The 13,223-nt window shown below is 39.1% G+C and overlaps 2 protein-coding genes across 3 annotated transcripts; both read right to left on the bottom strand.

Annotated features, from left to right (window-relative positions):
- Positions 1-878: 878 nt before the first annotated feature.
- Positions 879-9,874, bottom strand: LOC120823430 (uncharacterized). 2 transcript variants are annotated; one of them, XM_078108296.1, is made up of 20 exons: positions 9,814-9,874; positions 9,606-9,678; positions 9,379-9,433; positions 9,026-9,189; positions 8,803-8,847; positions 8,589-8,695; positions 8,070-8,239; positions 7,623-7,783; positions 7,137-7,347; positions 6,522-6,707; positions 6,212-6,390; positions 4,952-5,018; positions 4,291-4,454; positions 4,051-4,095; positions 3,704-3,810; positions 3,335-3,504; positions 3,015-3,178; positions 2,451-2,661; positions 1,564-1,773; positions 879-1,458 (listed from the first exon to the last, which is right to left on the bottom strand). In XM_078108296.1, exons 2-20 carry the CDS (start codon positions 9,615-9,617, stop codon positions 1,175-1,177), a joined length of 2,712 nt encoding a protein of 903 aa, XP_077964422.1. In that variant the 5' UTR covers positions 9,618-9,678; positions 9,814-9,874; the 3' UTR covers positions 879-1,174. The 2 variants fall into 2 exon arrangements, with proteins under 2 accessions (XP_077964422.1, XP_077964421.1); XM_078108295.1 differs by lacking the exon at positions 9,814-9,874 and having other exon boundaries at positions 9,606-9,761.
- Positions 9,875-10,602: 728 nt separating this feature from the next.
- On the bottom strand, positions 10,603-11,802 carry LOC120824470 (receptor-transporting protein 3-like). The gene is made up of 2 exons (XM_040185360.2): positions 11,552-11,802; positions 10,603-11,180 (listed from the first exon to the last, which is right to left on the bottom strand). The coding sequence occupies exons 1-2, from the start codon at positions 11,701-11,703 to the stop codon at positions 10,850-10,852; spliced, it is 483 nt and encodes a 160-aa protein (XP_040041294.2). The 5' UTR covers positions 11,704-11,802; the 3' UTR covers positions 10,603-10,849.
- Positions 11,803-13,223: the final 1,421 nt, after the last annotated feature.

Below are 13,223 nucleotides of genomic sequence, written 5' to 3'. Positions count from 1 at the left end.
GTAATAAAGTGTAAAGCACAGCGAGCTCCTCCTGGCAGTGTAAACGCACAGACTCTTGTTTTTGTCGCATAGCAGGACGTTGAAATGACTAACATCGATTCTCTGGAGACTTCACCGCAACCACCACACGACTAACCGTAGTAGTACAATTTGGTTTGCTTTGTAGATTCTAGCTTTTTGTACCGAAATGCTAAATGAGTCCCGATAATGTGAGTAATGTATAAAAGTACAATATAATATATATATATATATATATATATATATATATATATATATATATATATATATATATATATATATTTAGATATATACTGTGCATTAGTAATAAAAAAAAAACTTCAGGTAAAATATAGAAAGTAAAACCCTCACATTTCCAATAAACACACCTGAGGATGATCCAATAATGCAAATATATAAATGAACGGTAATGAAAACCCATAAAAATTGGGTATGTGCAGATGTATCACAAACATACAGGACACGATAAGACTTGTTGTTCCACACCTCCGGTAAGCACTCAACCATTTTATTTTTCAACACCTACACCTACGGGAGTTACAATCTGTTAGTCTGCCTGACCTGGTATCAATATCGCTTTTGCTTTCCAACTTGTTTGTACCTGATATAATTTCAGAATCGCTCCTAGGTGTCATAGGAAACATATATGGTGAGTGTGAGATCGGCGGACAGACTGATGTACAGACTCAAACTTATCTGGTGAAGATGGAGATGAGCCTGAAGGCAAAGCTCTCAACATTCTTTTAAACCCGGGCCTACGGTCCCAAGCTTTTGAGCTTTAGTACATTCAAATGAGTAGGGAACTCATAAAACATAAAACATTTTCCTCTGTGCAAATATATGAATTCATGGAAACAAATAAATGAATTGAACCTTTATTTAATTAACAAAATATGACACGCTTGGAAAACACCATCATCCCCACTAGAGGTGAAAACTCATATTTGGTTTAACACATTAGAAGACACACACAAGAGATGTTTTTTTTCCCATGAATTTTGACAAGAATTCTCCGAATTGTTAAGGATTAAAATATGGTTTGCGAGACAATGCAGGGTAGAAATCCACAGGAGTTTAATTGCACAATTATTTTATGCTTAGTGGTAGTAATTGACAATGACTTTGAGAAAACACGTTCAGTCAAAGCAAAGCAAAATCAGGATATGTTGGCTGACTTGATCCAGATAATGATGATGGTAATGAAGCTGACTGATATGAAGAGGACGTAGAAGCAGAACAGCAGGCGGTCGATGATGAATCCCACCTGGATCCACTCCTCTGAGCTCTGGCTTTTCCCCAGCTGTTCCTTCACCTGAAGGCGGATGGCCAGAAGGTCGCTGCCTATGCTCCTCAGCTCCTGCCGGGCCTTGTCCTCATCCAGCGGCCCTTTCTGTTGTGAAACCTCACCGTCCGCCGCCGCCAGAGAGAAGACTTTCACTTCTGCGGTACGTGATATGAGGAAGGAACTTGTATTGACTCAAAGCACGTTTTGGAAAAGGACTTGCATGAAATGTGTCCAACCACATCCTAAATCCTACATAATACCTTGCGCGGCAGGATTTTGGATGACTGTGTCCTCTGGATCTGCGGGCTTGGGAGGAAGCCGTACCATGCGGCCCAGGATGGAAAGAACAACCACTCGGATCCAGCGCGGGACGGGAGAGTAGCCAAGGGAGCCGCACAGCAGGTTTGTGATGATGATGGTCTCCAGTAGACTAGCCACCATCAGAGACAGGCACAGACACAGGAACACATCTGGAATAATCGTAATGAAGATTGTTAGAATAATAATAAGTGATTTTTATAATATATATTCTAAAAAGCACTTATTATTATTATTTAAAAAAATGTATATATATAAAAAAAAATGTATATATATTAGTTAAATCCATGCCAAAAATTCCAAGCATTAAAGGTCATTGACATCTAGCATTACCACATTTAAGTTAATACAGTATGTTGAATATACCAGCAAACACCTTAGTATAATTTTATATTTGTTTATTAACAGCTTTATCATAGTAGCTTTACTGATGTATAACTGTTAATACTCCAAAAACAGTATAATGAGTTATTTCAACATTTTAACTTTGGTTGTGCATTTTCTTTCATTTTTACTATTATACATGTCTTTTTATGTATTTATTATTATTAAGAAACAGAACATTGATAAGAACAGGTCCTAGTTGTACTAACATCCTAAAGATACCTATCAAAACCTGTACACACTGTTTCTTTAAGTTCAATATTCACTTAATTTTTAGCTCTATTTCTATGTCCACTCCTCCCAAAATTGAAACATTTGCCCTTTTTGCAGTTAAATGTGTTGTTACCACCAAATTTGTCTGACTAATTTTACCAAAAAACTGCACCATTTTCTTTCCCTGAATTTTCCTTTTCTTTTGTATTAGCCGTGGGTATCGTGAACTGACTTATGAGCGGTATGGTGTCCCCGGTGGTGGGCAGCAGGTCGTTCATGATGAGCAGGAAGACGGTGTAGCCCAGGATGAGGGTCATCTTGAACAAGGAGCGGTCCACGTTCTGAGGAGGCAGCAGGAAGCTGAAGAGGTCCACTGTGATGAGGAAGCAGCTGGGGATCAGGAGGTTCACCACATAGAGGGTGGCACGCCGCCGCACCGACACCTGTAGCAGCGCCGACAGAAACAGCAGCTGGTGAACGATAATTCATATTTTAGATTTGTATGGAACTCAAATCCATATTCTTTTTTTAGAGTGAATAGAAAAAAAGTCAATCATCAGTTTAATACCTGCAGTGTAATAGTTGCACAGACATTATTTATGTTCATATGACGTATGTGTATAATGATGGTCATGCGTCAGTAGGGTAACTGTTAGTACTCTGTGATGGACTCATACTTTTATTGTACTAATTAAAAATGAAAACTTAAAAATACTATTTAAACTTTCTCTATCGTCATCTAATCTTTAGTGTTGTGTAACATACAATAAGGTTACAGTCGGCATTGTTTCCTTACAAAGAAGCGCATCTCTTGGTACATTTCGTCATCCATAGCTGGTAGAAAGACTGACGACGATGTGAGTCCCACGAGCTCCCACTCACCCATAGTCGTCATCACCTCTTTAGAGTTTTGCAATATGTCTGCTGCACTAAATGACAGGTTCATCTGCAGAGCCTTTGCTGAAATCCAAATACAATATAGTCAATGATTCGGTGAGATTTGATCCATTTACAATGTCGTTATGCGGAATTCGATTGACAAAAGCACACTAAGGGACCCCCCCCCCCCCATCAATCTGTATTGAACAAAAATGAAGTGCATCTGTTTCTACTTACCAACGTGCAGGTAGGAGTTGAAGGTTAAACTGCAGGTCTGGACGTCAAACGGAAAGGTGTAGATGTCGAGCCTACAGGAGCTGATCACTTTGACCGGCTGTTCGTCGATCACTAAGCCGTCAGACAACACATAACTGTACGGGACAAACGGAGCCGAGTTCTTCTCCATACTGCAGGACGATACAACAATATTATTATTAATATCTGCTTTCTTTGTAGAAATACAAACAACCGTACAGCAAATGTAGCATGAGTGTAACCTGTAAGCAAAGTTTGTGTATTATCTTAGAGTAGCCAATCTCGGTCAGCCCACTGATATAAAGGTATGAAGTCAGCACAAAAATACAACTGCACTGTGATGGTACTTACAATTCATTTATGACTATATCTGGTACCCACAGCAGATTCCTTGGAATTGAAATCGATTTGGATCCGCACTGTTCTGCGTCCCAGCTGATAAACTCGTTCCTCCATCTCTGCAGCATGAATGAGACGGATACAACACAAACTACGTTGAGTAGAATTCTACAGCTTTTGGGTCATTTAACAGAGCTGAGCGGCACACTATTGTCTTAACTTCCCAAACCGTTCCAGATTGCCGATTATATTACTTTGTGGTGGGTGACATCATGTAGTGTTTTGTTGCTGTTACACAGTAGGAATCCCTCCAAACTTGATCTACTATCCAAACCTACAACCTTGATGCAAGTACTTACTAAACTTTGCCATATGAATGTTTTCAGCACTTGGGCCTTTTCATCCTGTAAAAGAACCCAACAGTTTTAGTTTTAGTATGTTAACAGTTTAGTTGTATGCATTCCTTCCTTACAGAAATGTTTTTTCATAGTATGAAAAAACATTTCTGTAAGGTTTCGGTATCTGTGTATCCACACAGATACCGAAACAGATTAAAGTAAGTCTCGCAGTTGGTTTTAGAGTAATGCATGGTCTCTTACCACCCCCATAATGGCATAAAGGGTGAATCCAATGCCCACGGTGGTGGGCGTTGACATGTTCACGACGGGTCGGATGAAGCTGAGGTTAAAGGCGGGTTCGAGAGCCGACAGCAGGGAAGGCGGGTCAGGTTGAGAGCAGTTCAGCATGACAGAACCACAGGGAGCTACGGAAGAACAAATGAATCGCAGTTGTGACTGTTGGAGCAGATTAGCTGCACAAACTAGCAGCGCTAAAAACATCAAAATGTACCCTAAAAGAACATTGTTGTTCCTTTTTCATTTAAGAAACAGGTGCTCACAAATTGCACTGGAGCTATTTACAATTTAAAGGTAAAACTAGTAACTGTAAAGTAATAAACACACGAGACCGGAATGTTGTTTATCTAGACAGAGCTAAAGATTATGTTATTGCATTGGCAAACATAATTTAGTGAACTGATAAGCTGTAAAATAAGAAGGCTCGCAACTTCACTTTTCAAAAAATCACATCTACTGATAAAATGGGTAATAATGTTCAACAAATATTATTTATAATTCCCCTTCGGAATATATATATATATATATATATATATATATATATATATATATATATATATATATATATATATATATATATATATATATATATATCACTTTACCATAGAGTAGGTGCTGTACTTACCATGCATGAGCACAGAGATGAGGATGATGAAAAGAACCTTAGCAGGCTTGACTTGCAGCGGGCAGCACTAAAAACATTAACATTGGGTCAAAAGCGGTTGTTAGTCCGAGTGGTGTGCTGTTTTTTAGGGCTGTCCTGTAAAGTTGTATATGTATAATAGATGGCAAAACTATCATTTTAATAGTATTTGAAGGCATAAATCTTGAAAGAAAGTTGATTCGCCAAAGAAACCTAGAATTGCATATAGTCCCAAAAGTAATAGTAAAAGACATCAGACAATATCTAGATATGAATATATAAGCATATATTTTAATAATCTAAAAGGAAAATTGTGAGTTTTCAAGCATTCAACATTAATGCTGATGTATACATAAATTATTTAACCGTAATGCTCACATCTTGGGCAGTTCTGCCTATTGAAGTTATGTAGCAGTTCATGTAAGATATTCAGGCTACTTTAAAACGGGATACAATATATTGCCAAAACTTTGGAGATGAATGTTGGGTTATCGTCAGGCACCTGCTGATGATACTACATTCAATTATATTTTAAACAACAATGTGCTTCCTGCTTTGTCGCTCACCTGAACCCAACCCACAACCTTCAGGGTGACTATGAGCTGAGACCAGTCACACAATATCAGTACCTGACCTGAGTAATGCAGAACGATTGGGTTAGAATCATGAAAGACTACTGATGTTAGTCTGATACGGACTCAAAGATTAGTTCACTCTGTATGATAAGAGAGATTTTGAGACATTTATTTGATCATTTCAAAGATTTGGTTTGTTTAAGATGAATCTACAGTAAGGATCCAAAACTGGCATAAAAATGAATGAATAAATAGGTGAACAATTGGAACATTGGATTATTATATTTGAAATGAATGTCAATCAAAAGAAATAATCTTTTCAAGTAATTTTATTTTGTATACAATGTTTTCCTTCAATGTAATGGCACAATGTAACACAGAAGGCTTGTACATCTAATTAATGTAGTAGACTCAATTTACTGTCCAATAAGGATAATAGGACCATTTGTTATTATTAATAATACAATATAGAGTACGTAAAAGTGTCTCCAAAGAAAACAACAAAACGATAAAGTATTGTTCAAATAAATAAATGGAGCCCGTTCAAATAGACTGCAGTCGTCTACTGACTGTATGAGTTGGCCCAGATAATGATGATGGTAATGAAGCTGACTGATATGAAGAGGATGTAGAGGCCGAACAGCAGGCGGTCTATGATGAAACCCACCTGGATCCAGTCCTCCCGGCCTTTGCTTCCACGCAGCTGCTGCTCCACCTGCAGGCGGATGGCCTGGAGGTTCTTACCCAGGCTCCTCAGCTCCTGAAGGGCCCCGCCCCCCACCACCGTCCCAATCTCCGCTGAAAGCTCATCATCAGGTTTTTGCTGTGCCGCGTTTGGTTTCATTTCTAGTTTTCAAGGCAAAAAGAAAGTTTAAAAATTATTATTACATGTACGGTACTCCTACAATGTGGTGAATGTGTATCAAATAATATTCTGTATTGATCCATTTCAAAACGTACAGTATACATCTAATCACCTGAATCTCTTGGTTCTTTCGTCCTCTGACGGAGGCAAACGAGACGGCCCAGAATTTCCAGAACAAGCACTTGGACCCAGCGAGGGACAGGAGAGAAGTCAGCTGAGCCACAGAGCAGGTTGGTGATGAGGATGGTCTCCAGCAGACTGGCCACCATCAGAGCCAGGCAGACAGAGAAGAACACATCTGCCAGAACCAGAGGAATGTTTTCTTTAAATTATTTTATGTAAATAGTACAGAGGACCAAAGCCTGTGAGAGGTTTTCAAATGGGAGTCTTGCGCTTGGAAACACCACCCATTTTGTCCACAGGGGGCCTCCAAAATCAACATAACGTAAAAGTTCCTTATACTAACTTTAACTGAACGAGTGAAAAAACAAAGGATGGTAGTTTTTCATCCAAATAACATTTTGTGCTAGACTTGTGCATTGGCTGTGCTGATGTGAAATAAAGACGATGCATCATCATTATATCGTTGTTTACACTCTAGACCACAGGATAGCTGACAGACTCCACTCATTCTGAAACATCTAGAGCAACAGATGAAACAATCACATTTACAGCCAGATACAAATGTGACGCACGTCAGTAAATACGGAGTCGGAATAAGACTGACTTATGAGCGGTATGGTGTTTCCAGTGATGGGCAGCAGGTCGTTCATGATGAGCAGGAAGACGGTGTAGCCCAGGATGAGGGTCATCTTGAAGGAGGAGCGGTCCACGTTCTGAGGAGGCAGCAGGAAGCTGAAGAGGTCCACTGTGATGAGGAAGCAGCTGGGGATCAGGAGGTTCACCACATAGAGGGTGGCACGCCGCCTCACTCGGACCTGTCGAGGTAAGTTGTAAAACACGTTGTCCGGTACCCATTCTGTACACATTTGTTAACCCTGCACAATTCTGCACAATTAATGAATGAGACTGATATTTATAACAGGACGAACGCAAGTAAAACTGGAGAAAATGCTAAAGTAATTATTCATATTAGACAATAACTTAATAATAATAATAGCTTCTACACACTTGCTTCAAACTAAATACTTAAATCTGAGACTGAAATGCAATTTGAGGTGCAATATTTGCAATTTACAGATAATCAACCTACATGAAATATGAGTTCATCAATGTAATCATCGGAAACATCTCGGTCGTATTTGTGAGAGGTGATATCCAGCAGCTCCCATTCCCCCATGGTGGTCATCGCCTCCTTGGAAAATGTTGTTATTTCATCTCCATCTCTCCCCGGGAAAATCTTTATGTCCCGCGCTGGGAGCGAAGGAATAGTGAAATATGATATCCAGTAATGTCAAGGTCACATTACGTATCCACTAGACATAACAGACATAAATGTTTTAAAATAAATGACTATGTATGGATTATATCTTACTCAATTACTTTAAAACATTAATAACAAAAACATTGGCCAGCACACATAACACAATATCAAGTGTATTTATTTCCTTTTTACGTGTCTACAGTATTAAAACATGCATTACTGCTCACAAAAGCCCAAAGATGACTTACTGCCAAGACGTTTGGGGAAGTAACTTACCATAGTGGATGTAGGAGTTGAAAGTCATTGAGCAGTTCTGAATATCGAAGGGAAAAGTGTAGATGTCAAGGTTACAGGAGCTGACAACTCTGACCGGCTGAGCATCGTGCACTCTGCCATTGCTAAACAGGTACACGTATGGTACGAAGGGGGCTGTGTTTTCATCCATGCTGCAAGACAGGAACAAGCAGAGGAGGTATGAGTCAAACATCTGCTAAATGATTTATCAATGTATAAAATGTAAAAAAGAAAACTCTAAACAAATAATGGCAGTTTTGCCGCTCACATGAAATCACAATTTCCCTCATTTCAGCAAACTTGGACACTTTTGAGTTAAACCCAAATACAACGTGCTGTTTCCAGGAAATACTCTCTGGACCACCACATGTGTAATTATGTCCATTATATATCTGAATAATATTTGGTAAAAACATTTTGGAAAATTTGCTGGCCCTTTAAACATCTATGTTTCCTAATATGGTTCAGTTTTACATATATATAAACATATTATGTACTCACAATTCGTTGATGACAATATCTGGCGTCCAAAACAGGTTTCTGGGAAGAGAAATCGAGTCAGTGCCACATTGGATCGGGTCCCAGCTGACATGCTCGTTCATCCACCACTAAAACCCACAGAGCTGGTGTCAGTGCACGTCATTAAAAACAATAACCGCACAAATATCTCTACATCACTGAGTGAGAAATGAAGATAGATAATTGCAGTACATACAGAAGTTAGCCAAAGGTAAGTAATCAAGAGTTGAGCCTTTTCTTCCTGGAAGACAAGAAACCTGCTTTAAGACACAAACACAGCTACAGTGTTTATTGTGTGTTTTGCGGGACCAAATCAATACTCAAGGAAGTCTCAGTGGAGCCCGGAGATGTAATGCTGTGGGGAACTCAGTATAAACATTAATGAAACTGACTCGTATCTGCTGAGGGCTGAAACATACCACTCCGAGTATCCCATACATGGTGAAGTATGTGCTGATGTTGGTGCAGGTTGTCATGTTCATAACGGGTCGTATGGAGCTCAGGTTAAAGATCGGACGCAGAGCGTCCAGCAAGGCGGGTTGGTTCGGCTCAGAGCAGTTCACCAGGAAGGCACCGCCAACCGCTGAAGGGTCAAAAACCAGCCCAGTCGTTAACATGCTTCAGCTTATTTTCCAACAAAACAGCTGTCCTGTACCAGTGCACGTTTTCTTGAGCTGTTTAATTCTATTTTACCTCGATGGTTATCTTTCTTGACAGAAACGTTTGACATGCGCATGCCGGAAGTCAAAATTGTGCAGACCAAAAAGCTTACCTGGCATTAGCATGAGAATCAGGACCACAGTGGGCCTGACTGACGGAGGGACACACTAGAATAAAATAAAAAAAAGTAATCTAAGCAACTTAAAGCATTGAAACTGTTGTAAAGTGTGTCGATTATAAATTAGTTGTTATTATGTATAAAATGGTTCATTAAAACTGCTGCTGTATTTAGCTTCACACAACAACATACAGAATATGCACCAGGAGAAGATACTTTACCCTTTGGGTCATGATGTTAGGAGTTATTTCTTCCTACAGTCGTCCGATGGAAGCTGTTTCTTCAGTATCACGTCTGGACAAGACACAGATTAATTGTCACAGCGCTTCACTGGGACATTAGCTTTTAGTTTACATTCATATGAGCAGGAGAGTTTTCCGGCCGTAAGTTAACATGGTCAGACTGCCAAGGCAAAGGCCCTTCTCTTACCTGACAAAACTCACTCTTGCAAGACTAAATTCAGCCTTGGTGGCCAAGATATACATAGTGCCAGTGTAAGCCAGGGGTGATCAGGACAAACCCTTTGCAAATTAAGTGGGAAATGGAAAACTGCAGCACGGCAGCTACTTTCCCTGTCGGTGGTTTCATACAAAACAAAGATGGGCCAAAGTTAATGTATTCTACCAGAATATGTGACCTGCAGAAGGTGAAGACCGAATGCAGTGTCACACCTGTTGGTGGCACGCAAATAAACAGTGGGTGGCCTGTGAGAGACATGTGTCCTCAGGTGTCCCCCTAAACCTCCTACCAGCCAACTATTTTCCATGTTGTATTAATGTTGTCTATCAAAATGTACCAGGTAGCACAACTTAGCCACAGCACACGATGCCTTTGCAAACTTGTTTTCATATTGTGTAACAATTTGGACTTTGAGCCTCATATATTGCAATTGGATCATATATGAAGGACACAATTTGCTGAAACGTTGAGATAAATACAGTTGTGTTCCTGTGCCTCATGTACAGGTGCCCCCTCTGTAAATATCATATTAATGAAGTGTGGGGGGACACTCTGTCACTTCTTCAGTTGAAGTGACGTGCATACACTACATAAGAATATACCTGCTGTATGCATAATATCCCCATTTTTACTGCTCATGTCCAAATTCACTATTTGATATTTAAGTACCGCAGTGTTTTCAAATCAGTTTACTATAGTGACTCCTTTATACATTTAGTGTGTCATTTTCACTTAAAAAGAAAAGACAATACCATTTGGTTTAATGTTTATGTACTCTTTATTTATCCACCACATTCCAAATGATAACAAGGCTTGTTTAATGCTTGGTAGAAGATAATAGTAATATTTTAAAGACCACTGACACAAAGAAGAATAAATCTAAAAGTCTACATGCAGATAATTATGAATAAGTATGATATATCTATGTTATCATAATTGTAGTATATTATGGGGTATGTGAATCTGTGTTAAATTAACAAAAATGATGGCTTAGAAGCAATGCAGATTAACTCCTATCACAGATGCCTTGAATGCATCCCTCACAATGATCAGGTTCATGGGGACTTTTGACATTCAGCTTCACAAAAGGCCTGTTTACTTGGCCCAGGTCTTCATGGTAGCATTTTATTCTTATCTTCTCCATCAGATTCGTCAGGACGATGTCAATGTTCTCCGGGGAGACGGCGGGCTGGTCCATTGGAGCTTCCTCGCACTCCTTGCAGTTCTGTCGGAAGCGCCTCACCTTGACGACGCCCTGCCCGCCTGACAGGCGCATGTGAAAGACCACCATCACACGGTTGGAAGGCCAGCTTCTTCCACAATCCATGCATGCGAACCTGAAAAATGACACAAGTTGAAGGACGTCTGGACTTGGCCTTTAACAAAATTACACCCTTTCTCTGCCATTCAAGTGTTACTAGATTGTTTCTTCTCTCAATGTCACTAAAATAATCAAGCTTGTGTAACACCGGAGATAGCATTATCATTAACAATGTTCATTTCCTTTAACGCTACTCAAACTTAACGTTTTACGGTATCGGTTGTGCACCAGTTTGGGTCCTAAAATCAGACATATTTTTTAATACATTACTTGAGTACATAAACTGACGCAAATCTATATAAAAACCAAATGTATCTTCTAAACCATCTTTCATTTTAACGTATTATACAACATACTACAGACATAACAGGAGTCCCACACACTGACCAAGCAGATGTCGTCCGGATGTACTGCTGCCAGCCTGCGTTCGGCCTGTCAGGCACAAGACTGTCATCAAACTGTAGAATCCAGGAGTCTCCTTGTTTCAAAGCACGGGCCTTCTCCTCGAAGATAGCTGTCCATTTGTCTGAAAGTGCCATCCTGTCGGTGCTGGTGGCTGAAGAAACACTGACAGCTGATGTGCACGTACACAAAAGAGGTCGTGAGAATGACTTGTCATGCAAATTTATTGAAAATGAAACTTAAAATAAGTCATGTAACTGTCAACAGAGAATTTAAGGAAAATGAAACTTAAACGTGCTGTAACTCGTATCACCGGCAATAAAAGGAAAATGAAACTTAGAAGTACTGTGAATCAATAAAGATTTCATGGAAATTAAACGTGACAGCCTTGTGACCTATAGAGAATTTAAGGAAAGTCAGACTTAAAAGTACAGTGATTATGTGTAAATCAACTGATACACGATTACAAATTTTGTGTCTCATGAAATCTTCAGAGCACTCACTCGGTCAGAAATGATGGAGAAATGAAAGTGAAATATTTTCCTGCTGTATTGATGCAATACTGACACTTGCTGGTGATATGGTGCCATGTCTTCAATGAATGTATGCGTTGTATGTCCTATCTTTCTTATACAGTCGAGGGTATCTTCTTACCAGCATATGTTCAAATATTATTTTGAATATTCAGTTATTCTACTGTTCAAAGATAGCTTTTTATTTGAAAAAGACGAAAGGAATCTCTAGGATTGTTTGCTGTTGACATCCAAGAGACGAGCACACACTGTATGTGCCATCCTGAGAAAGAGACAAAACACTCACAGCTGATCTGCACAGTAAACAAGGAGAATGACGTATCAGAGCTCGTTTGAGAAAGTAACGCCACCCGAGACAGACTTCACGGTAAATGAAACCCAAATCAACTAGAGAGTTTGAGAAAAATGAAACCGAAAGACCTGTAACAAGAGTACTTTGTTAGATTTATAATGAAAGTGGATTGGATTGGATTAGAATATTGGTTTGTTAAATCTGGGGTCTAGTCTGTATCATGAGGATATTGCTGAATTAGGATTGGGTATGGAGTAGATGATAACATACTCACTTGCTTACATGTATATTTACAAAATTTTATCCAAATAGATGAGATAATTTGTGTTTACAGTTGATTCCCATCTCATTTCCCCTTTGAGAAATTAGTACCTCAAACATTTCTTTCAGTCTGTCCTGGTTCCATTTTAATTTTATATATCAAAATATATATACAATAGTACAAAAACATTGTACAAACATTGCCACCCACACGGTTTACCCTTTTTTGATTCCATATTAATAATCTCTGTAGGAAATATAGAATAGGGTGCTTAACAGTAAACAATAAATGCATAATGTCTTCAATGAGAGCTACTCACTTAACACGGCGCATAACAAAGCATCTTGACCTCATTTGTAAGTTTAATGTTACAACAGGGAGTAACTCTATTTCTGCCATAATTCTACCCTTTTCTCTAGATAATGAGGATCCACACTGAATGTCTTCAATCACACCATGTTCAACCGTTAGATGCAATATTATTAGACAATTTTTGCGGTGTTTATCCCTCTGGCTTTTTCACACAATGGCAAAAGACCTTGATTTCAAAATGAATCCTTTTAAATATTC

The sequence above is a fragment of the Gasterosteus aculeatus genome, chromosome 8 (assembly GCF_964276395.1).
Source record: "Gasterosteus aculeatus chromosome 8, fGasAcu3.hap1.1, whole genome shotgun sequence".
Lineage (NCBI taxonomy): Eukaryota > Metazoa > Chordata > Actinopteri > Perciformes > Gasterosteidae > Gasterosteus > Gasterosteus aculeatus.
This window is presented reverse-complemented; position numbering and strand designations above follow the sequence as displayed.